At 37.2% G+C, this 26,024-nt stretch overlaps 1 protein-coding gene across 1 annotated transcript in view; it reads left to right on the forward strand.

Moving 5' to 3' along the window:
• The window catches only part of BLNK (B cell linker), a 112,455-nt gene that overhangs the window by 27,892 nt on the left and 58,539 nt on the right, over positions 1-26,024 (forward strand). The window contains exon 3 of the mRNA XM_063307376.1: positions 15,783-15,829. Coding sequence (XP_063163446.1) covers positions 15,783-15,829 — 47 coding nt within the window. The remainder of the gene's footprint in view (positions 1-15,782; positions 15,830-26,024) is intronic.

Below are 26,024 nucleotides of genomic sequence, written 5' to 3' on the forward strand. Positions count from 1 at the left end.
ATCCTTACATTAATCCGATGGAGTAGGCCACATTTTAATATCCCTACATTGTTTCTGTAATTCATGGATTGCCCAATAATGTTCTGTTCCTGTTTGGAATGAGTCCAACATTGTAATCACATTTAATAAACCAAATGGACATTGCTAAGATGATTCAAGAGCACTAGAACGAACCCTCAAATGTATATATTACTTGTCTTTCATTAATTCAGTCATTCTTTTCCAGAATTTTAATCCAAATCTGCCCCTCAATCAAATGATGAGGTAAAATGATTTAATTTTTTAATGAATTATAATCACCAGGTTTTTTTTTTATCAGTGATTCATTAAGATTTTTCAGTCTCTGTAACAACGATGATACTTTCAGAAAATTGTAATCATAATGATACAATGCAGAAAGCCTGAAATGCCTTAACTAACTCTTAGTTAGTTATAAATTAACAGGTTTAATGTTATTTAGTTGAATGTTTTAGCTTTCAACTTTACTGGTTTTATCTTATTCCAACTGAAATTCAGATGTGTTTCTGATTAATTGTCAGGCTCTGCCTGAGACCCAATAAAAACACAGACGCTAGAGTAGACTTTAGGTTCTGGTTTTATTTGGGAATAGAATGCATGCCCTTAGAAAGCTGAGAGTGAGGGGAGCGCACCGGAACGGGATTTAAATAGCCCGCGCTGGTCAGCGCTCCACCCCACCTTACCCCAGGTGCGCCCCATGAGTCCCAACAGTTCATCCTTGCCAGGTGAGAGGTCGTCCAGCCCCCTGCGCCCCGGGCATTGCCTCAATCGCCTTCCTGTGCGGTGATGATCCATTGCCGGGAGATCAGGCTTCTAATTCCTCGAAAGCCTGGGCGCGCCCTTCCGAACCTCGCCCTTCCGAACCTCGCCTGTTCGGTTGTTATTCAATTTCATGTCAGTTACCTTTTATTGTTGCTTCCTGGGCTACCGGACTCAGTCGTTACATAGTTTCTTTAAACCCATTACTGCTTTTTGTGTTTCTCTATTGCCCTTGCCTTATCAGCCAGGGACCCATATCCTTGTATTGTCATGCGAGCCGTTGTGATGTCACAAACATTGCAACGGCGATCATGACATTAATGGAGAATGTCAGGACATCAATTAATTAATCAATTAAGCTGCTACTGCAAGCAAGACTAAAGAATAAGTCATACTAAAGTTGGTATTACTTATGTCTGAGTAGATATGTTTAGGATTGCACTGTAAATCCTGTTAAGCCTCTCTCTTTTACCATTTAAATATCTGTGTGCCCATCTGAGCTAAAATCCAAAGCCCATTAAACCCAATGCTTTTAATTCTTTAACAGAGATACTGCAGAATCATATTTACCATTCGTTTCCTGGTAATTTAGATGACACAAGATTTTAAAAAATATTATTATAAAACAATCTGCTCTGAAAATATAACCCTGGCATCTATCATTGTGGGAGCAATGATAGCCAACAGCACCTGGGGAAAACAAAAATGACAATAAATATAACAGTTAAGTTAGATAATCCCATATTTAGGCTTTTGCTGTGGAGAAGAAATATTTAAATTGAAGGAACTTCATTAAGCTAATTGTAAAATTACAGCTATAACAGCCAGAACTTTTGGTTGGGGGGAAATGGGAAATGAGGCCCAACACATAGGGGAGACCCCATTGAAAATAGGCTTCACCATTTGAACTGACCCAATGGATCAATACTTTTTGCTCAGGGAAGCAAATCTAATCAATTAAAATATAATCCTATTTTCCATCACTGGGGTTATCTCTGCACTTCTAGTTACTGAACCATTGATATCAATGGAGAGAAATAGTGGAGATATTAATATGGTATTCATTAATAAGAAAGGGAAGGGGGGTTCAGAGGCTTCACAATGCCTAGTGGTTAAAGTATTGGACTAGAACTAAGGAGACCCAGGTTCAGATCTATTCTTAGCAGTCAAAGCTCACTGGATAACTCACCATCTCTAAGCCCAACTTAAATCATAGGCTAGTGTTGTGGGGAAAAATGGAGGCAAGAGGACTCCTGATATCACCTTGAGCTCCTTGAAGAAAACTTGGGTACCAGATCTAACAAATAAATAAATAGGATCTGTACAACGTGCTCAACACATGGCATTAACACAGAATCTGATTGAAAACCATTTTCATGTTCGTCACCTACTGCTCTTTTGTGTGGAATATCATTCTATTGAGCTATTTCCCACACTAGTTTTCTTCTTATTTTCATACAAATGCAGAAGAGTAGAGAAAAACAGCTGCTTGGGCCAGCCAGGGAGTATTTCTGCACAGTTCCCAGGCCCTTTGCTAGAAGGGGATCATCTGAGTTAAACTACAGAAATGTGCTAGCTCTTTCTGCCTAAACTCTTCGGTGTCCATGTATTTGCTAATGGTGTCCAAGGAAAAGTCACCATACGATGACACAGCTTCAAGATGTACACAAGGTACTGCCTTGGCTAGAGTGTGCCCTTCCCTCTCAGAGTGGGAAGTTAAATTTTGCTCTGAACTCAGCACTCAGCTCACCTCAATTTGATTGCTAAGAGAGTACATGAAGGGAAGAGTTTATATACCTGGGAAAGTGACAAATAGGTGATTCCAGAAGGTTCTTGATGGACATTCTAATGTGGGAAGCAGAACTTGAAGAAAGATTCTTGTATACTTGGGTAAGGGAGAGGAGAAATTCAGCCATAGCAGTATGGGATGTTGTATTACTTATTTGTTTGCTTGTTCAGTTTATATTCCTTGACCACTCAAGATGGATCACTGTGGATCAATTTAAGAGTTCAATTCAAATCAATACTCAGGTTAATTGACAATGAAAAACTTGGCAAAAGAGAAATGTCTCAGCTGCTCTTCTCAGCTGCCCAACTGCATTTGTATCCGCCTTTTAAATCTCACCACAGCCAAATTCAGATGTTTATTAGGGAGCTCTAGCATGGGTGTATCTGTCTAGTGGTTTGTGTTTTTATCAAGCCTCACTGCAGTTTTAGCTGGTTTTTCCTTTAATGTAATTCTCTGTTTTTATTTGTTTGCCGTCCAGAGTTTCTTGGATTGATGGGTGGCCATATAGGAAAATAAGAAAGCTCGAAGGAAATTAACTGGTACTAATTCCCTTCAGTCAAGCTGAGGGTCAAGAGTACCAGAATTCCATCTTTTTGGACTTATAGCAGAGGTTCTGCTAGAAGGAGCAGCTCTCTCAGTTTCCAGTCTTGAGCATTTACAGTGTGTCATGACCTCACAACCCAAACTCCTTTCCATATGCACTTTGTGCAACATCAGAACACAAGTAGGGAAGGAAGTTTGTGTCACAAAGTCCCAACACATGTTATGTCATTTGCCTCTACCTGCCTCTCCTCTGCAGGCACACATGTTTGCAGCTGTGAATTTTTTACTCAGAAAAATTGTATCAGTCTATTTACTGGATATCATGCAAGAATAGAGTAGATTCATCTTTCTTATTTTAATTATACATACAGTAAGGTATAATCTTACTGTAGTCTTCTGTATTCTTTCAATACAGAAAATTGTATATGTATTGTAATTACAGATATTGATGGTAATCCTATCAAAGCTATGTTTAAGTAAGTGGCAAGTGATAAACACCAGGGCTAACTTCACACTGATGTGGTCTGAGCTATCTGCAACTAACCAGGAAAAAGTCTTGGGGGGCATATTGGATAGCTCAGTGAAGATGTCAATGCAGTATCAACAGCTGTGAAAAAGGCAAATTCTCATGCAAGGGATCGTTAGGAAGGCTTTGATAATAAAACTACCAGCAGTGTAATGTCCTCACACAAATCAGTAATATGCCTGCAACTTGAACACCACATTTGAAAAAGGATAATCGAGCTGGAAAAAATACTGAAGAGGGCAACCAAAGCGATGCAGGGGCTTGAACACTTTCCCTAGGAGAAAATGCTAAAATATTTGGGACTCTTTATCTTGGAAGAAAGGCAATTCAGGGATGATAAAATGAAGGTACATAATGCCATGCATGGCACAGAGAAAGGAGGAAGAGGTTTTTCTCTGTACTTCAGAACATTAGGAGCAGGGGGCATTAATGAAGCCATTCAGAAGGAGATTTAGAACAAAGAAAGTGGTTCTTCACAGAGTGTGTAATTAACCTTTGTGGGTTAATTAACCCACAGAGTGTGTAATTAACCAAAATATGTGATAAAGTAACTGGATAACTTTAGAAATGAATTGAAATGTTCTTGGAGGACGGGTCTGTCAAGGGTTACTAATCTTGAAGACTCCGTCTTGCCACTTGGTTGGGGACCTCATTGCAGAAAAATGTCAGGAGAAAAGGTGGCCAGAACAGCATGGTATATATTGGGTAAATAAATAAAACTGTGTCTACCTCCTGCTTGCAAAATACCTCCGGCATTGGATTGGCTGCCTGAGAAACAAATTGATGGGCTAAGCCTTGACTTGATCTAGCAGAGTTGTTCTAACATTCTTACATTTTTCATTGATGCATAAATTTAATCCTGCATTGATTATGGATCCAAAATTCATGCCAGTTAAGGATTCTAGTACTTGTAGTCCCAAACAGCTTGGGAAAATCAGATTGGAGTTTGCTTTAATTCATCAGAAATTTGGGTGATAATTTTTTTAAAAAAATCTAATTATTTAGGGGGGGAAACTCTTTTGTTGCCCATTTCTTGATTGATTGATTGATTATGTGCCATCAAGTCAATATCAATTCTTAGTGGCCACATTGAAAGATTTTCATCATGACAATCTGTCTCTAACCTGGTTCTTCAGGTCTTTCAATGGTGCACGCATTGCCACTGCAACTGAATCCATCCACCTTGCTGCTGCATCCTCTTCTTCTATTTCCTTCCACCTTTCCCAGCATCAGCGCCTTCTCTGGAGAGTTAGATCTTCATATAATGTGTCCGAAGTAGGATAATTTGAGCCTGGTCATTTCTGTCTCCAGTGAGAACTCTGGGATGATTTGTTTAATGATCCATTGGTTTCCTTTTTGGCTAGCCATGGTATTCTCAGGAGTCTTCTCTGACAGCCCATTTCTTATTTGTACATATTCTTTTAATTCTACCATTCTCACTATTCCCTATATTTTCAATAACTTTACCACATTTGTTGGGTATCAGTTTTTACCTCATTCCATTTGTTGGGTAACAGTTTTGGCTCCTATAAATAATCTTCAGAATGACCCCAAGACTTTATCTACTACTACCTCCTTCACATATCTTAAATAGGTAACAATTGAGTATAGCAGAAAGTCATAACCAATGTTAATTTGATTCTCTTTTTTTTCTGTGTCAGCTGTTCCTCCTTCACAATAGCAACATTGATCAATTCCTTGCCTATCAATGTAAATAAACAATTATGAGGTACCACTTACAAATATTATTACATTGATTTTCTCTAAAAATGCTCACATAATATTTTAAAACTCAGTACTAAATATATATAAATTAATCTTTATTGAGTGGTTGGGTTATAGTTTGAAAAACCATTAAAAATCCCTTCCCCCACCCCCGCAAAGTATTCTAATGGCTGCCAAATTGCATGCAAACATATCAGCTTGAGTTAAATTGATCTAGTCTCACTATTGCATGGAACTGGGGAGTCAATATCTCTTTCACTCACAACACTCCACAGGAAAGAAGCATTCAAATTAAACCAGGATGGTGTGCTAATTAAGGTGCCAGGCTAGGACTATAATGAACCAAGTTCAAACCTAGCATCCACCATGGAAGCCAAAACTACCCCACAGGATTACTATTATGAAGAAAAGTGGGAGGTGTGCTACGTATGGTACCCTGAGGTCGTAGAAGAAAGAATATAAATCTCGGGAGTTGGGGACAGTAAAATAATAAAAATGTTACAGTATACAAATCTAAATTTCAGGGAGCACACATGGCTTCAGATCCCCCTGGAAGGAAAGTGAGGTCCCAACTAACCAGTTGAAGCTGTCATTGGAAACTTTCCATCTTCTTTGCTATGATAAAGAAGTTCCCCCATGGAACTGAAGCCATGTCTGGTAATGCCCTAAAGAGCAATGGAGGGGGGATGCTAAGCCTTTCTTTGAAAATAGAGTATCTTCTGGTCTATGTCCTCAGCTTTTATTTATTTTTATTTTTGAGCCAGGCATGTAGAAACAGAAAAAAGTTTCAGAGGTTCCAGGAAGGAAAAAGGAAGGAAGGGGAGGCACTCACCACCCCTCAACCATGCACTGCTTTTCATTTCAAAACAGACAAACACATCCCATTTCAAGGCAGGATCAGGTTTGAACACTATGATTTGCAGCTGTCATCTCTATGCTGATCTTCCTCCTCCTATCATTAAAATGGGAATAATCATGATTTATTCATACCAGGCAGTGATTTGTTGCAAAAGTGAGTAAATGTTGTACATCACTTTTATATAGTGTGTTAGATTATTTGTTATGCTCTAAAGAAGATATGAGCTGAGTATTGCCAACACTTCTGGTTTGCCATGCACAGCTGCCTTTCAGTCATTTCCTGTTGTATGCACCATGAAGATCCTTGGTTGCACAGATGCAAATATATGAACACTTTTTAAACTTTTAATTTAGTACAGTCCTGCTTCTACCAGATGCAGTCCAGTAAGTGTATGCAAATATAAGATTCACTATGCAAATGCTTCTTTTTTAGACTATCCTAGGTCATGTTGCATAATATAATGTTAGGATTCTTCTCTTCATTGCAAGTCCTTTGTGAAAAAATTCCCCATTAAAGTTCTGCTTTGTATCTCCATTTTGTAAAGTTCATTTTTCTCTTTTTAAATTAAGGAATCAAAATAAATGCCAGCCTTTTTCTGCTGAAATTACAAATATTTCTTATATGATATTACATAGTAACAAACATACTTACAATTCCTCACTGTGGCAAAATATCTTGCACCTATTATTTTTTTAATGAAAAACAAAGGCCTGATTTATCCTAATTTAAAGATACTGAAATCTGAGACATTCTACTAACCAATTTTACTGTTACTTCCTTGCCTGAACAATACTGCCCATTCATATCTAGTTTATTACATTTCTCCACCTGTCTTTCTCTCAGAGGTAAAACTGGATTGCTCGCTGATTTCAATTGTTTTATCTCTTTCCACAGTTAATAAAGAAATATGTCACACTGTGGCTTTTTTACTCTGTTTGCAACAAGCTGGATTTAAAAAAAATAGAGTAACCATTCAAGATTCTAACTTGAAATGTTCTACTAAAATATAGGTAATTTTGGTCAAAGACAAAAAAAAATATGAAACACATATGAAATTAATTAAGTGCCATCAAGCCAGCCCTACCTCCTTCCCTACAATTGTATGGACAAATGCCCACTATCTCAACCTGACCCCAGTAATAATCCATAGCTCCATAATATTTCCAAGGACATTCCCGTTTTCCTCGATCTTGTTAATCCAATTTATTTAATGTCCTTCACATCTTCTATTTCTCTTCATCAGTGGTGTACCAGGGGCTGGGGGATAGTCCACCCTGGATGCAGGCAATAAGACAGGGTTTCTCAACCAGGGTTCCGTGGCACCCTAGTTTCCGCGAGAGGTCACATGGGGTTCCCCGGGAGATCACGGTTTATTTTTTAAATTATTTCAAATTCAGGCAACTTCACATTAGAGAGGTATGTTTCATTCTTTATTTTTAGATTAAAAACACTGTTAATGCACATATAAAGGCCTACACATGAAACAAATAAAATAATTTTGTAACTCCTGGCCTATATTTGAGCCTGAATGTGCAGCGATTCCCCAAGGCCTGGAAAATATTTCAAGGGTTCCTCCAGGGTCAAAAAGTTGAGAAAGGCTGCAGTAAGAGGAGTGCTACTGAAGACAAGGAGGCTAGTGGTAAGTGCAGAGTCAGGCTGCTGCTGTTCGTGCAGTGATCAGCCCCTTTAGTAGTAGGTGCAGTGCAGGCACGATGAGGAAAACCTTTGTAAGTCAGTCTGGACCCCCAGCAACTGCCCCTTGCATATTTTTGGCAGCATTCTTTCAGAAGTGGCTTTCCAGTGCCTTCTTCCTAGGCTGAAACAAGAGACTGGGCCAAGATCACCCAGCTGGCTTTGTGCATAAGGTGGGACTAGAATTCAAGATCTCCCAATTTCTGGTCTGATGCCTTTACCCAGTGTTTCTCAGCCTTGGCAACTTGAAGATATGTGGACAACTCCCAGAATTCTTTTTTATTATTATTATTATTATTATTGATTCATTCATTCAATTCATTGCTTACTGGCTGGAGAATTCTGGGAGTTGAAGTCCACGGATCTTCAAGTTGCCAAGGTTGAGAAACACTACCTTAACCACTACACCAGACTGGCTCTTGATGGTGAAGGAGGGGTGTGTGTGTTAAAAAACCATCTGCTCTGGGTGTCAAATATGCTAGGTATACAACTGCTCTCAATCTTACCTAATATAGTAGTTTTTTCTAATCCATCATCCATTGGCATCACATAACCCAAATATATGAGTTTCTGCTTGCTGATCATTGCCACAAGGGAACAATCAGTCTTTATTTTGCCCAGGAACAATTGATTATTTATTCTTACAGTCCACGGTACACTTAGGAACTGGCTCCAAATTCATAATTTGAAGGCATCCATCTTCTTTCTCTCACTCTTTCTCAGTGTCCAGCTTTCACAACTATACATTACCACAGGAAAAACCATTGCTTTAGTTATTCTGCTCTTTGTTGTCATACAAAGGCCCTATTATCTTGTCAAAGTTTGTGATATTGCTATCCTTCCTAGGATTCATCACCTTTTTTACTTCTCCAGAGGGCTGTATGTTTTTATCTCTCCCCAAACCCCCAAAAAACAAAGCACTGCCACCTCTTGGCATCAATTGTGAGTTCACTAAACAAGCTGATTGGCATTACCTTTATCTTTTTAATATCTAACATTAACTCAGATGTTTTCCTTTCCATTTTTACTTTTTGGAATGAACTCCAGTAAGTTAAAAAGGGGTATTGTTTGCATTTAGTGTTTCAGCTTCTCCTTTTGACTTCAGCTGTTATCTCTCACAATCATGTCATTCTTGTAAGATATTTGCTGTGTACATTGAACAGGTAGGAGAACAATATGTATCCTCGTCGAGCTCCAATCTCTACTCTGAGTCATTCTGTTTCCCAAACTTCTTTATCCGTTATATTTTATTTTTATGTCTTTAAAAAAAAACCCTGCCTGTTTATTTGGGACTTCTCTCTCCAGGTATAGTTGTAAGATCTTCAGCAAAACCTGGGTGAGGTATTAGCGAAATCATTTGGTAAGCTGGCGTTCTCTTCTATCTCTCTCTTTTGTTATGGATGCAGTTTGTACAGCTATTTTGCTTTCATAAGAAGTAAACACCACGAGATAAATAGCTAACCAACTTCCTGACCCTTCCCACTGACATATCAGCAGGATGCATTAGACCTTCTTAATCCTCAAATGCAACTCACTTTTCCCCAGTGGGGGATGCAAACAAGATGCCTCAGCAAAGACATTCCCATTCTGAATGCTAACTACCTGTAATTAGGCAAAAACGACTCCTTTTTACAGTCCTACTGAGAACTTATTGAATAGACTTCAGACTGTGCCAGATTGAAAGTTTGGTAAATAGCAAAGTAGCACAGTGAGCTTATCCTTTACTGAGGAAAGTAGTTTATCCCAACACCTCTAAATTCTCAAGCTTTATTTAGAGTCCAATTCTTCCTTTATTCTGGGGAAGGCATGAATAAATGATTACAGTCTCTCTCTCTCTCTCTCTCTCTCTCTCTCTCTCTCTCTCTCTCTCTCTCTCTCTCTCTGGCTTTTTTTTCCAGGAAATTTGGAGTAAGTAGGAAAAGCTCACCAAGTGTTATAGAAATTAGCACAAGAGTTTTTGTGTTAGAAATCTTTAAAGTATCGTTTTAAAGTGCCCATAAATGTTTGGTTTCTTTGCTTGCTTGCTACTGATGTCATTTGTGGTGACACTGCATCTTACAGTGAGATGTGTCCGTGGCAAATTTCAAGCAGATGATTTGAGGGCTTTGGAACAAAGGGAAAGGTTGGCATGAGTGATAATAGTGTCTTTTAATGAAAAGATTAGAGATTACCATTAGGGATAAACAAAGAGGCGAAGTTCAACGGATTAACTCATTCACAGAAAAGGAACGTATCTTTAAACCAAGTACTGTAAGGCAGCCATGAAACCATTTCTTAACTTTTAAGAAATTAAGGTAACCCAATGGTTGAACTGTCTCATGCGCTCTCCTGCTTCAATCTCACATAGTCCTCTGATCATAAGGTTCCCTCTGATTGGAGGGCAGATCTGTCAGCCACTGAACCCAATACTCTACTTATTTCCAACCAGATTTTAGAACATTAACAAACACCTACAATAATACAGTAAAACTTTGATTTAATGGTCCCATCATTTAGCAGACTTCAGATGCAGCAGAGAACATTTTTGTCAGGACATCCACCCCAAATAATAAATCTGTTGCAACTGAAGTATTCCAGAGATGAGGGAATTAAATGCTCATTGAATTTAATCTGTGACAATTTAATTTAATCTAATCTAATTCGTGCAAGTTATATTAATTTAGGTAATTTAATTTATTGACATCATGAACATGATGATACTTTTGGCTTTAACAACAATTGGCTTTACTTCCCCAATTATTCCGATAATTCATTTGTTCTGTACTTTCAAAAATATTCATTCATCCTTTTGGGGGCAGGGGGTTCCTTTAATTGCAGCTGAGTTTCTGGACCACATATAGGAGATGGAATCTCACAAGAAATGCCAAATCAGAGACAAAGCTAGTTAGAGAAACACATTCCACCTTTAGTTAGTTTAAAAACACCCCAAGTAGATCAATGTATCTGAGTTCACAGACAGTGAATTAAATAATAATAACTTATATTCACTACTCTGTACACCCAGGTACACACATCACTTTTCTGCTTAAAATCTTTTTTCCTTGATTTGAACCGAATCCTGATTTATTTGACCTCAGATCAAATTGCTTTGAGGAAGCTAGTTTTAAATGAGGTTCATGTTAAGACCACTAGATGGCAGAATTTTCTTAATTCTTTCTTCTGCCCGATTATCCTCCTGCTGCAATCCATACAACTTTTCGTCTTGAATTATTTTCACTGCCCACATTCGTGCATATGCATATGCATGTGTGTCTATGTGTATGTGTATTCTGCAATGGATTCATTCCTCCTCCTCCCTTTCCTCCTCCCTCTCCTTCTTCTTCCACAAGATTTTTCATATGTCCCTGATTGTGTGGTGCCCTTATGTAGCATGCTGTATAATCCATATGGGATTGATAGGTGAATTACATCTGCACATATTACTCCTCTGCCCAAGTTGATCTTCTCATTATTCACTTGGAAATGATCTTTCTCCCACTGACTTTCCCTTCGAAGAAACAATGTGAACTCTCTCCTTCTCTCCTAGCGCCAGGTGAACTTTAGCACATATGGAGACTTCCCCTTTCTATGCAAAGCATAGTAATGAGATGTGGTATATCAATTTCTCAGAAACTGGCCAAAATGTGGGTCATGATATTTTTCATTTAAGGTCTTGGATCTTAGAAGTGAAACAGGAAATTTTCAAATGAAGTCAATAACTAGTTTCCTGGATACCTTGTATAGTACAGGTCGTCCTCACTTAACAACCATTCATTTAGTGATGGTTCGGACTTACAAAGGTGCTGGAAAAACTGACTTACAATCTGCCTTCACACTTATGACCATTGCAGCGTCCTTGCGGTCACGTGATCACGATTTGGGCTCTTGGCAACTGGTTTGCATTTATGACCATCACAGCATCCTGTGGTCACATGATCACCATTTTCAACCTTCCTGGCTGGCTTTTGACAAGCAAAATCACTGGGGAACCACGTGATTCACTTGATGACTATGTGGTTTGCTTAACTCCCGTGGTGATTCACTTAACAATTGCTGCAAAAAAGGTTGTAAAATCAGGTCAGATTTACTTAATGACCGCTTTGCTTAGCAACCAAAACTCCCATCCCAATTGTGGTTGTTAAGCAAGGACTACCTATAATGTATGATACAGTATCTGTCACTTTCCAGTATTGTGTTAATAAATATATTTATAACATCTTCAAATGATTTTGAATAAAGGCACAAACCTCAGAATTAGCTAATGTACTGCTATGGGTTTCATAAACTCTTTTCAGTTATGATGGTCCAATATGTTATTAGTTCTATATTTGTTTTGTCTTTTGTTTCTGGCTACAGAATATGCTGGAAATTAGCTCCATGTTTTTCAGAAAAACTTTGGAAAGCAGTTGATAGAGATCAAAGCAACAGAAAAAGGATAATCCAAGTATAAATTTACTGTCTGGCTGTCCAAGCTAATTGCTAGAGTTTGTAGAAGCATCAGTTGGCTTACAAATACTGAAATACTTGTTTTTAAGTTGTATATGTACAAAATTTTCCATCTGAGGATTATGTAGATTGTAGATCACAAACTAAGTCCAAATACACACTTAAATGTTATGCTACCAAAGAATGGATATCATTTATTCATTTATGAAATCTTTAATATAGTCTCTTGACAAAAAAGGGGAGGAGAGGGGAAGAGGGCCTTTGCATGTTCACTAAGGTATTTTGCTTTAGGAAATTATGCTTTAACCGATGTTAAAGAGGAAAGTGTTTATTTTAAGGAAGTACACAGTCTGTTTCCTTCGAGACAAAAGATTGTGTGTGTGTGTGTGTGTGTGTGTGTGTGTGTGTGTGTGTGTGTGTGTGTAGGATAACTGGTATTCAAGCAGCAGGCATGGTTAGAAGAAAAACTGAGGGGCAGGGAAAAGTCACCCTTTTAGGGAACATAAAGAGCTGCCCACTCTGGGCTGCAAAAATCTGGATGACCGCAAGATTGCAGCAAATAGATACAGAATCTGCCAACATGTTGCTGACATCTCATCAGGTTTTATACCCATAACTGGTAGCCCTAAGAATGCATCTTTTCTGGCCAAGCATTGTATGTGCGCTGGGGTGAAAGGCATAAAGGAGATTCTGAAGTACACAATTATAATAACTCCTTCTCTTTTTTAAAATTGTAAGATCCAATTGTATGTCCAATTCCTAGGACTATCTGTGAGACCCTTTGAATTTAATCAAGTACAGTAGATGAATCAAAACTCCCTCTAAAATTACCGTTAACATTTGAAAAAATTGTTTCATATTTTCCAGTAGTTAACCAGAGCAATCCTACTATGGAGGGAGATGAATTCTGAAATAAGAGTCTTTATTAAGTTCAAAACCCTCAGAAGATTCATGCAGACAGGACAAAAGAGCACTACCCCAGATTTTTTTTTTCCTTCCTTCCTTCCTTCCTTCCTTCCTTCCTTCCTTCCTTCCTTCCTTCCTTCCTTCCTTCCTTCCTTCCTCTCTCCTCCCTCCCCTGGGTGATTCAAGGGGGAAAATAGTAAGTATGAAAGCTCCAGAGTTAGGGTACATCTTCTCCTATGATAGAAAGATTCACAGGGAATCTTTGTGAAAGCTTTAAAACTTCCCTCCAAGCTTACCTTATAGAAGAACATTGTGTCAAAGCCAGATTTGGGGATTAATAAATAATTTTGCAGTCTCACTCCTAATAATGAAATGATAACCTGTTGATTTCTCCTTTTGGAAATAAATAGGGATTCCTATTCTTTAAGTAACTGTTTTGTACTAAGATTCAGGAAATTCAGAAAAGTTTGACCGGATTAATTTCTGCTCTTAATCACATGAGACTTTTGCCATTAAAAGCTTAATGCTCTATTCTCTCCTCCCTTTTTTGTTTGACCATATTTAAGATACAAAATAAATCTTAAATCAATATGCAGCAATTATATTGATATTTATTGTAACATAGCCCAAAGTTGCAAACCATGACATCAATAACAGAATGATTAGGTTTTGTTTTTATGCTTTAATGTTCCACTGGAATTTGCTGATTTCCAACTGAGTAATGCATCTCCTAATTATGGCATATAGCATGTAAAACTGGGTTTCTATTTTGTGATACAGTGTAATTACAGGATTAGTATTAAATATAGATGGTTTTCTGGTGTCTGAAATGCCATATTTTCCCAATTTAGATCAGAATCTTAAAAAGAAACAGAGATACGCTGGAATTGGAAAATAGTCTGCAGTTATGCTGACGCACTACATATATCTCCTTATATTTTGCTAGCAATAGGCAGAAACATTTATTTCCTTTTGGAACGCAGTAGAAATGGTCAAGCTAACAAGCAGCCAGTATAATTTCTTCCTGTGATATTTGGTGAGTAATGGTTGATTCACACATGACAAACAACAATAGAGAGTCAATCCATCAAGCCATTCTTCCTTTTTATTGTATTTAATTAATAAAAGCAAAAAAAGTTTTAAGTTAAAAAACAATCTGATATTTAAGCCCTCAAACAATTGTTTAACATTTATCATTGATGTAAAGATGTATATTCTACCCCACTACTGTTCACACCCACTCAAGACAGCTACCATACAAAGATGGTCAAAAAGTGTAAGATGGCGGACACAGTGTTACAGTTAAAATCTCATCCGTTTCTTTCAAGTAATGTTGCCGCGCATGCGACAGTGGCAAGGCTTCAACTGCAACACATCTTGTACCCAACATCTTGTAGATTTTTAAAAAGGAAGATTTTTTTTCAAAGGCAAAAGGAGAATATGATAAAAATGGGCAGAGATATAGGCTGAAATAGAGAATTATAATATTTACAAATGCCTTCCTATAGAAGTTTTGGGTTTTCATTTGGTTTTAATGGTTTTATATGCTTTCGTTGTTTTACTGGTACTTCGTTTACTGTTTCTTGTTGTCATTTTAATTAGGTGAGCTGCCCAGACTTACAGATATGAGATGGGCGATTATATAAATTGAATGAATGAATGAGTGAATGAGATCTCCACCAAGCAGTGAATGCCTATTGTGCACACTTTCCAAGACAGATTGCTCCACAATTTAGGTGGAACTATTAAATAATTCTTTTCTCTAGTTCCCATCAACTCGGCCTCCACCAGAGCTGGGACATACAGAAGAGTAAAGGCAAGCTGGTATGGGAAAATGCCATTCCCTAAGTCAGTGTTTCTCAACCTTGGCAACTCTCACATTTTAGAGTTGCCAAGGTTGAGTAACTCTGCCCTAAGGTGATGATGTAGCACTGGTCTGTAGCTTTCATTATAAGGATGATATGAACTAAAGTCCAGAAGTGCCATTCTCTAATCTCCCAGTTTGTCTCTAACCTGACTTGACCAGGGTTCAAAGCAATGGAAGATCTGAAATGTTGAAAAGCCATTCCGGATAAATTGGCCAGGTAGCTTCATTTCTGAGTGAGACAATCTCCCGGCCCATCTTCCTTTCACCAAGGTTAGAAAGGATTACAAAGCCCCTAGAAAAAGAACCTCAGCGGACAAGCGGCAGCCCCAAAAGCACAAAATATAACCCCTTGCTGGTCATTTGTGTCATTATTCATTAACCTCTGTATTTTTCACATGATATTCCTGAGAAGATTTTGCACTGTACACTTTGTGCTACTTGTCTTCCACTGGGCATTTTAGTAATAAAATGTTAATAAGTAACCTGGATTTAATTATGTTGCACTATATTATAAACTTAAGGTGGTGTTAAAAGAATATGCCTGCTTAATGCTATGTAGTAAGCAAACTGTGCTCCAGCTGAAATAAAAGTTGATTTCAGTTAACTCTTCATTTAATTTAGCTTTTTTCTTCAGAAGCACCATTTTTATTCTCTCTCTCTCTCTCTCTTTCAGCATTTATCAGAATATGAGAGACACAGATTCAGTATAATGGACCAGCCGTAAGTTTTTACTTCCCAAATGCATTTCTTCAGGAAATGTACAAGTCCTTTTCTGCAAATAGTGTTTATGTTTGTGTGTGTGTGTGTATAATGCTGTATGTAAAAGAAGTCCTTGATGAATATTTGTTTCTATGTCTAATTTGAATAGTTGTTTTTATAATATATCCAGAATCACCTTTTCAAATTAATGTTCAAAGTATATGTGCAAAATATTCCATTCTGAATATAGAACATTATGGAAAATTCTGGAACATTCCACCTTGTTCTTCTGGTCCATTTCAGTCCTGGGATGGTCTGGCACTTTTATGGAAATAAACCTTCTCTAACAAATAGTTTGTGGTGTTCCAGTCATTGTTTTGGCCCCCAAATGGTTAAAAGCCAAGTGACCCCTGGAACAGAACTCGGAGTTCTCTAGAACATTCCATTTCCAGAACAGAATGTTTGTCTAGACTAGTTCTAGTCATAGAGACATCAATTTAGTTCAGCCACTGCACATCTTTTTTAATGTGCCCATATAATGTTTTAAACCTCCTGCATTGTATCTTTTTAAAACCTCCCACTATATGTTTGTTCACTGGGATATTATGGTTGTCTATTTGAATATTTAAAAAGCAAATGTTTCCTTCAATTCAAGCTTATTCTCATGATTTCCTATGACTTCCTATGTCCATATTGTTTTCTTGGCAAAAATTTGGAGGTGATGGGCTATTGCTTTCTTCCAAGAGGCTTTTTCTAAATTCCCAGGGTAGTCTTCAGCTAGATTTCCTGGAGAGTTCCCATCCAAATACTAAGTAGGACAAACAGATAGCAAAAGAGAGACATAGGTGACTGCATCATATTCTGATGATATGAGAATCTATAGTTCATTGCCTACAAATCAGTGCCTTCTTGTGAAACTAAACCACTTTTATAAGCTATAATTTAGCGTAAATCGGCATACCATGGTTTTCTCTCAAAAGTTAAGAAAAAATAATATTGTATATCTAATGCAGTGTTTCTCAACCTTGGCCACTGCAAAATGTGTGGATTTCAACTTCCAGAATTCTCCAGCCAGCCATGGTGGCTGCGGAATTCTGGGACTTGAAGTCCATACATCTTACAGTGGCGAAGGTTGAGAAACACTGCTATAATGTCATACTTATGTAAATTTCTACATTTGACATGAATGCAGCTGTCTAAAATCTCTCTTTCCAGTCATCATATTATTTTTACGATATCCTGTTGCACTTATTTAGATAAGACTGCTTCCAAATCAGAATTGTAATTATTAACTAACTAAATAAGAAAATGTCAGGGGAACCTTATTTTAGACATTAAATCTAAGAAGATGATGGTTTCAATGGGACAAAATAGGACTGATCTTCTTCCCCAGTCTGGTCATCTCCAAACATGTTGGGATTGTGTGTCAGGACTGTGTGTCCTAATAATCCCAGAGAGCATGGTCTCTGGCTCAGAACTACAGTCTTGTTGCTGCTGGTTAAAGAAATTTGACTTAGATGTAACACTGCCATTATAGTTCATTCATTCATTCTACTTTGACTGAGGACCTCATTATCAATTCATTGCCTGTTTTTCTTTGAACCGTGGGAAAGTATTTCCATCATCAATTCTATACTGTCTGTGGGTTTTATCTGGTCTAAGTCGTGGCCAGCTGAGGACTCCAACATGAAGTAGCAAGACTAAGACAAGGCATGGAAGGAATAATGGTTGGAGACCAGGAGGGAAATAAGAATTTTCATTAAAGAACTATCTGGAATATATTTAGTAATGGGAAGCAATATAGGCCAACTCTCATGCTTCTTGGTCAAAGTATGTATGGATACACACCTCATTGCATTAGCCTTATTCTCATTGATGGATTTATTGAAACTCTGTATCATCAGGACCAGAGTAACTTCAAAATACTATTCAAAATCCATTTCTCCACATCTACATCGCTTTATAGACTTTTCATCATACCTTCCTTTCACTTCAGAGAGACAGCAGCTCTCTCTGCCTTTTCTTCATCAATGCAAAATGAACATTCTTTATTTAAATCAGTCTGAACAGTATTTGTAACTTCCTCTCAAAATTGGCCATCACTCTTATCAATAAAGTGGACTTCCTCATGTACAAGAGTGTTTGGGGGCTGAAAAAAACCTCATGCTATTTAATAGACATTTAGTCTGAAAATTCCTTCCCCCGTTAGTCTGTTACTCAAGGATTTACTGTATAGTTAGACCATCGTGACTAGTAACAATTGAGAGCTTGGTGGTCAAGAAATGTTCTATTCAGGGAACTCCTAAAGTTCCATCAGCCCCAGAACATGATCATGAGTAACTAAAAAATACTGGAAAATAACATTTCTTTGTAAACATCTAATTTACAAGCTAAGAACTGTCTATCTTTGACACAGCAAGCGCCCTATAATTATATCACCTTTTGGAGATGTGTTCTAAATTACCAGCAGAAGCCATTCAATTATCTCTAAGATTGGTGCCAGTTCTTTGCAGCACACAACGTACTAGAATTTAGTCTCTTTTGCAATGCTTAGTAGGTACAGATGAATTGTGTCTGGAACAATTGGGATGAGCTCTTGTGCTTCTTATTTCATACCCATATGTTTGAAATGTTGCAAATACATGAAAACCTCATAAAGTTTCTTGATATTTGGATATCCCAGACTTGACCAGTCTCATCTCCAAATTCTGATTCTATTACTTTCCTTGAGTCTCTTTTGTAGAATGTTGATCTCTAATGTAATAAAGTGATGGATATGAATTTAGAGATGTATATACTCATTTATAAATCTGGCGAGGATGTAAAAGAACTTTCTTTTTTAAAAAAAACAATTTATTTGCCTGCTCTTTTTAGGTATGCACTAAGGGTATTCAAAATGTTCCAAGTTTGTAATGTTTCCCATTTTGCAAATGCTCTTGTATATTTTTGTCATCATGGAACATTTAAAAATGCTAAAACTCTATGTTTTTGGTTGGATTTTCTGGGTGTTTATGGGTATGAGTGTTGGGGTTTCTGAAAATTTGTCTTGTTAAGGTTGAGCTTTCTTTGCAGGTTTTTTCCAGTTTATAAAGCCTGGCAACTCCAGAAATAGTGGTTTTTTTCTGCTGTAATATTACAGTTATACATACAAGAGTTAAGCAGCAGTGGCAGTCTTGCATGTGTGTGTCTGTGTGTGTGCAATGCACACACACACCCTGGTCCAGCAAAGAACAAGAGCACTTTGCTGGTTTGTGCCTTTCAGACAAGCAGGTAACAAATTAATAGTAAAAAAATAAAGACAGCATGAATTTCCTAAACTGGTAGGGTGATATTCAATGCTGACTGCTAACTACCATCCAACCTGCAGAAAAATGGGCCAAGGGAATTACTTTTGAAAAACATTTCAGCCATTTTTCCACAGCTGAGTAGCAGGTTGCAGTTACTATGAACTGCTACCCCCACCGACTCTTGTGGCTCAAGGGTGAAAAAGAAGGGTTTGGGGGTAAAATATTCCAAGTATTTTAACTTGTTTGGCATGGAGCAACATTTGTCAGGCTCTTTCTAAAATTTTTGAATCTCATGTTAACCCACTTTTTTAAAGAACTGTGGACATAAAGAATAGCACAGAGCAATTTGGTAAGATGCTGGGGCTATTGGGTGGAGTGCTAAGCACTTTGCTCTTTAGGATCTTCTTTGATACTTCCTATTTGACTCCAAACATTTACTTCCTCCCCCCTTCCCCCCCTCTATCTATCTATCATCTATCATAGAAATGATTATGATGCATAAGCCATTGTAGAAATTTTGCCTTTGTTATGCTGAAATCTAGTTTCCCATCTCCATGATTAGAGATAGGTCCTTCTGAGAAAGAAATTTGAAATTGGTTTTTTCTCATCCTTCCAGGATGCCAAGTTGGCACTTTCTACATTGAGGGAATTTCAACTTTAGAAAAACAAAACAAAACTAAGGCAGTATGATAGGGGTTAGGAAGGGAAGTAAGGCGGTCTAATGATGTAATGGATTCTTTGCCTTCTAAAGAAGCTTGTAGCGGTGGAGGTGAAGATATGATTCTGAAGCTATTCCTGTGTAGTGGCATTCAGTTTTGACTAGGCTATTTGCCTGTATTTGTGCTGACCCAGGGAAATATCTAGACCTCTAAATGTAGCTAGGTTTATTTATAAGAAAATCTCCAAAGCTGATTTTAATTACTTTAGACTTATTTGTCTTCTCAGTATTCTCTCCAAAATATTCTTAAGCTATGTAAGTTATTTAGAATCCAGTTTTAAACTCTGAGATAGAAGATAAAATGCATTTTGTGGGAGTTCTTATATGGTCAGAACGAAACAACTTGTATCAGACCTATCCATACCGGAATTGGCCAAAAGGAAAGGCTGTCTAGAGAAAGAGGTGTAAGAATTTGAAGGCTGTTTCACTATAATGCCATAAAGAGTCATTTTGGTGGGATGAACAGCTATATAAATTGTCTAAATCAATAAATAGCAGTTGCATTTGATACACTATAATTGCTGGAATTCTTTTTGAGATTCCAGCAACTATTTAGGCTTCTTAGATTCTTTACCATATATTTTACCCATCTAAAGTTTGTGTGTGCCTGTTTATCCAGACTGCTTAGAAAAGCCAGACAGTGCCAAAAATTGCTGTTTTAACACAAATGCTCCATTCTGACATCTCAGACTTCTAATTATTTTAATTGTGTTATTTTCTAAAATACATATCAGGTGTGAAAGGAAATATTTGTTAACTTCACTGTAGTATAATTATAACAACAACAATATCATTCAAAAATGGAGTGACCGAAGTATATTCCTATATCAAGTTTGGACTTTAGATTATTATTCTAATGGCATGTGGTCAGCACTGTCGTCACCTTAACTGCATTGGCTGGTTTCATGCATCACACTATGCTATGATTTTTAAATTGGTTTAAACTAGTGTTTCTCAAACTCAGCAACTTTAAGATGTGTGGACTTCAACTCCCAGAATTCCCCAGTCAACAAAGCCAGCTGGGTGACTTGGACCAGTCACTCTCTCTCAGCCCTAGGAAGGAGGCAATGGCAAACCACTTCTGAAAAACCTTGCCAAGAAAACTGCAGGATTTGTCCAGGCCGTCTCCAAGAATCGAACACGATTGAACAGATTAAAAAAAAATAGGCCCACTTGCTGCTTTTTTAAGGACAAAAAGCAAACTATGATATCTGTTTTGGGACTGATTTCTGTAGTCTTATGTGAGGTCAAGAAAGATCTTGAGAGTGGGAAAGCTGCTAGCTTCTGTTCTAATCAGTGAGATGCATCATTGCATAGTTCATTTTCAATGACATCCATTGCTTTGGAGGATGAATGTATTAGAACCCTCAATATTTAAAGAAATCCTTTTATATCCTTCATCCTGGAATGAATAAAGAGTACCTACTTAGGAAAGAATGCAATCATGAGGTTCTGGTTCAAAACGAAATCAAAACATTATATAGTAGGCCCATATTTTCTTCCTCCCTAACACATTTTAGGAAAATGTGGAAGGCCATAAAGGGATGATAACATTGTCTGGAGTCCCAGTAAGTTTCCATGAATGAATCAAAGCACCATTCAGTCCATTGATCAAAGGTTCCAGAATGGTAGATAATGCTATCTAATAATTATATAAAGTTTCCTTTATATAATCATTCACAGACTAGATTATTAACCATTGTCCCTTTTGAACATCAAGTCCAAAACAAGCTTTTTTCCTGGTAAATAATAATTTATTAGCCCACTAAAGCTAGATATGGAGAGAGAAATCTGACTGTGGAATGGGAAACCAAGCCTTCTGTAGGCCAACTTTGTCACCGTATAATTTCTGTGGCTGTTATTGACTGACCACGAACTCCAGGGTTGGAAAGACGGAGAAGCAAGACTGTCTGAGGTGGTCCAAAGAGATGCTGGGAGAAGCTGTGGTCCCTAACTTTGAGCTCCATAGCCCGCTGACCTGGGAAATGTTGCCCCTCCCTCTTCTTTTTTTCTTAATGGGTGTTTTGAGTAGTAGATTATTTCTATTACTAATGCTATTTTGTTTGGAAATAAAGTTAAACTAACCATGATAAAGGTCACACAAATAATAATATATCAAAACCATGGATTAAGGGGATACAAAAAATTAATCACTTTAGTTCTGAGTCAATCAGTAAACCAGTGGAGCAAAGAGCCTAAAGAAGATTCTCTATTACTACCAACTTCTGGATATATAAATTATGTAATGGGTCCTTGTTAGAAAAATATATTCTTTATTGGAATGTGATTATAAGCTGGAAGTACCTACACATGAGAGGTAAACAGATATCTTGGCACCTGTGTTAGAGCCTCATAAATACAAACTATAACATAAATAATACTAAACAATGGATCTTTGAAAATTCTTGCTTGTTGCAATTGTTTAGTAACTCTCTATATAAACATAGTCTGCTAAAGTTTATTAATGTACAAGAGGTTAGATGACTGCTTGGAAGACTACCAATGGCATGTTATACATAACTTTGCTGCTGCATAAAATCTTAAGATCTTAATATAGGTGTTCAGAGTCATTAAGTTCAAAATAACTTTAAGTGACGTACTGGCAATAATCATCAACTATATTCCAAAACCTTTCTACCAAATCCAAGTCCTACTCACTCTGCTATGAAACTAACCTACTCAAATAGATCCGCATGCCTATTTACGTTTGATCATTCCAATGATATTAACAGAAATGTCTTGTTCATCTGATACTGTGCATTCAGAGTAAAAAAAAACTTGTGAAACTCTGTTAAAATGAGTCCTGAGGCTATATTTTGTTTGTTTATGGGTCCTCCCAACTGTCCAATTGATTTAGTAACCTTACAGGTTATTTCTTAAAAAAAAAAATCAAGACTGCAAAGCATGGCAAAGCATTCTGATTTTGGAAATCAAGAAATAGTTCATACAATATCCTAGGATCTTTTACAAAGCAATCTTGTAAATATTTAGTTAGAAGTAATCAGGGCTGGTCCTTACATTAGGGAGGGGGAGGGAGGCACTTCAGGAAGCAGATGCTGAGCATCTGAAAATAGTAACAAGGTGGTGTTGAAGGACAATGTTCTTTGTGTCTTGCTGTTGGCCTGTACTGAGCTTTTGCTTTCAGTGAATAGCACAGCGGTAAAGAGAGTTCCATCTCCAATGATGAAGCAAGATGGTCAATGTTCAGTTGACCTCTGGGACAGCATCTTGACCTTCTCTCAAGCTACAAACTGTGTTTAGCTGATCTTGCTGTATATGTTATTAATTTGTGCCTATTCTTCATGCATCTGATGAACGTGCCCAATGCCTATGCTTATAGATATTTTTCATTACTTGTGCAGTAGCCACAACATGTACATTGATTTGTGTTGTACAATATACTACATGATATCGTGACAAGAGAGAGAAATCGATTTCCTTGAGGCAATTACAGTTTCAAACCAAAGAAACCTGCATTCTTCAAAAACAACACTCATGTTTCAAGTCATGCAATTGAAGAAAATATTTGCCTCTTGGATTATTTAATGTAAGTAAATATACTTAGCAGAATCACCAGTCTGCCTTGCCCATCTGAAGCACATAGTTACTGGAGAGAGAACATCAATAAATTGTATAGGTAATGTTTGCATTGTAAGCCAATGCCTCCTTTTCAGTACTTCAGCTTTGTAAACTAGAAAATGCTGCACCTGGGTCTCAAAAGTGAGAAGAAACTCGTCTCTCACCCAAGCATGAAAAGCTGTACATTTATAATCTCAAATGCTGTAGATGTGGCTACTCTAACACGTGAACAGGAAACTGTGAACAGATGCTTCAACTAATCTAAAGACTTGTCACTTTCACATTCAGCATTCAAGTTATTTATGTACATTCTATTATGACAGTGCACCAGTCCAGTCCCTGGAAAAAGGTAACCAAACTTTTCCTGCACTTGCTCCATATCATAAAAGTTATGTCACAAGACCCACACGTTTTTTACCAGAGGCGAGATGAGACAAGCTAGCCCCCCGCTTTTCTTTCCCCTGTTCTATCTCTCACTGCCAAAGAACAGAGGAAGACAAAACATACATGATTCGGGCAACCAAGGAGGCCTGCACTGTTAACTGTCTTGGATAGTTCTGCATCTTAGCAATAGTCAGCAATATGGAGTAGGAAGTGGCAGGAAAAATTGTATAAATAAACCTTCTCCTGTGGGAGCAGATAAGAAGTACCAGAAATAGGTGGATGATTACAGAGAACTGAACTACCATCAGAGTTTTGCAATTTTGAGAGAATGAATTCATCGTTCATTAATTTTTAAAAAAATCTATAAGCAAGCAAGCAAGCAATAAAAAGGGAACCATGGCTATGTAACGCTGGGCAAAGAATGGACTTCCCATTCAATATGCAATTGCTTCTTCAATATGAAGATGTAATCGGTTGTGCTAAATCTAACTGACCTCTACCCACTTCATATATCTCTAGTCAGATCCCAATTGCCCAGACATGACTAGGTACCTATGGGCATCCAAATATGATTATATTTGGAAGGCTGACATTTCTTCTTCACCATTCTCCTCTCTTCATGACCGACGCCTTCACAAGTTACACGTAGGAATCAACTGGAAGATGCAGATCAGCTACCAGAGAAGGATTGATCATCAGCTTAATTCTTGACCCCTTCTGAGAATTGACCTACCATGATAAAAATGCAAAATGTATGAATTCTTCCTTTGTTTCTGTGCAGCTAAACAGACAGTAAAGATTAAACCCTTCCAAGAGTATTGCAGTAGAGATTTTTTGAAAAAAAGTCAAGATGGCAGTAGCAGGCAACCGTTTTTACATGCAGGCAACCCTGAACATCTCAATGCTGCAGTTCCAGGGCATTTGCCACTACCATCTGCCAGCTGACTTGATGACTTATATTCATGAATCAGCCAACAAAGATCTTGTAAGCTTTTTTTAAAAGGTAACTTAGAATGACATCATGTAAGGTGTTTAGAAATCTATTCTACTTAGTAAGGCTGGAGTTATTGACCTCTGGGACACAAGTGTAACAGAAATTACTTTTGAGAGTTACTCTAATCAAAGAATACAAGTCTTCTGAATTTCTTTGAACAAGTTTGAACTGCCTATTAAATAGACTAATAGTATCCTAAAGATGTTTTTTTAACCAAAAGGCATGACATAGCATACAACTGTATTCTGGTGTTTAATACAAGTTTCTTTTTACCATTCTGTTATTAAATCTGATGATTAAAAGTCCTGTTAACTGGTACTAATATGGATAACTTAGCATAGTAAAGCATTCTGTCCACATATATTTGTAAATAAATATCACAGAGAGAGAGAGAGAGAGAATACACAGACACATACATATACAAATACCTTCCCTTCTATTCCTGTAATTTAAAAAAAATGTGTCAGAGGAGGGACACACAGAAATGGAAAAAAACATATTGATGCATTATAAATGTTATACAATAAAATAAATTCCCCTGTATGATATTTCACAGTATTCTAATCACAGAAATCTTAAAATAGTGTATTCCATGTTCTCAGAGCTGCATCAGTAATGGGAAAAATGCTATTTAGCCTCTTTGTAATTAATTTTTAACTTGGTATTACTTTCCTAACACATAAATATGGAAACTTTATCTCTTAGACCATTCTTCTATGCCCTTGCTTCCCAGTAACCCCTCCCAAATCCACTGAGACTTACTTCTCAGCAACATTTGTATATTTCTTTGCTATCCACTCAGATTGGTTAAAATATGTTTTAAAAATTGTTATTTTATTTTATTGATTGCTCTAACGTATTTTAGAAAAGGATATCTTCCATTTCATTTGCAATGTAGAAAGTGGACGTCATGAAGGACTGAATCTTAGCCAGTCTTGAACATTCAAATTCTGCCCTAGACATTGTAAGTAATTATATGGTTTTAACCATAGGTCATAACAATGTAACATAGCATAAAATACAAGAAAAAGAAGAAAAAGAAAATTTTAAGTTCTTAATTGTAGCTCTGGCCTTATCTTGTTTTGACCTCTTCGTACGTAGCACTCTTTTTATTATTCTATTCTATTCTATTCTATTCTATTCTATTCTATTCTATTCTATTCTATTCTTATTTTGATTTATTGTATTTAATGCTATGTCACATTGTTATGACCTACAGTTACAACAATAAACTTGTTTTCTTACCCTCGACAT

Source organism: Candoia aspera, chromosome 6, assembly GCF_035149785.1.
Source record: "Candoia aspera isolate rCanAsp1 chromosome 6, rCanAsp1.hap2, whole genome shotgun sequence".
Taxonomy (NCBI): domain Eukaryota; kingdom Metazoa; phylum Chordata; class Lepidosauria; order Squamata; family Boidae; genus Candoia; species Candoia aspera.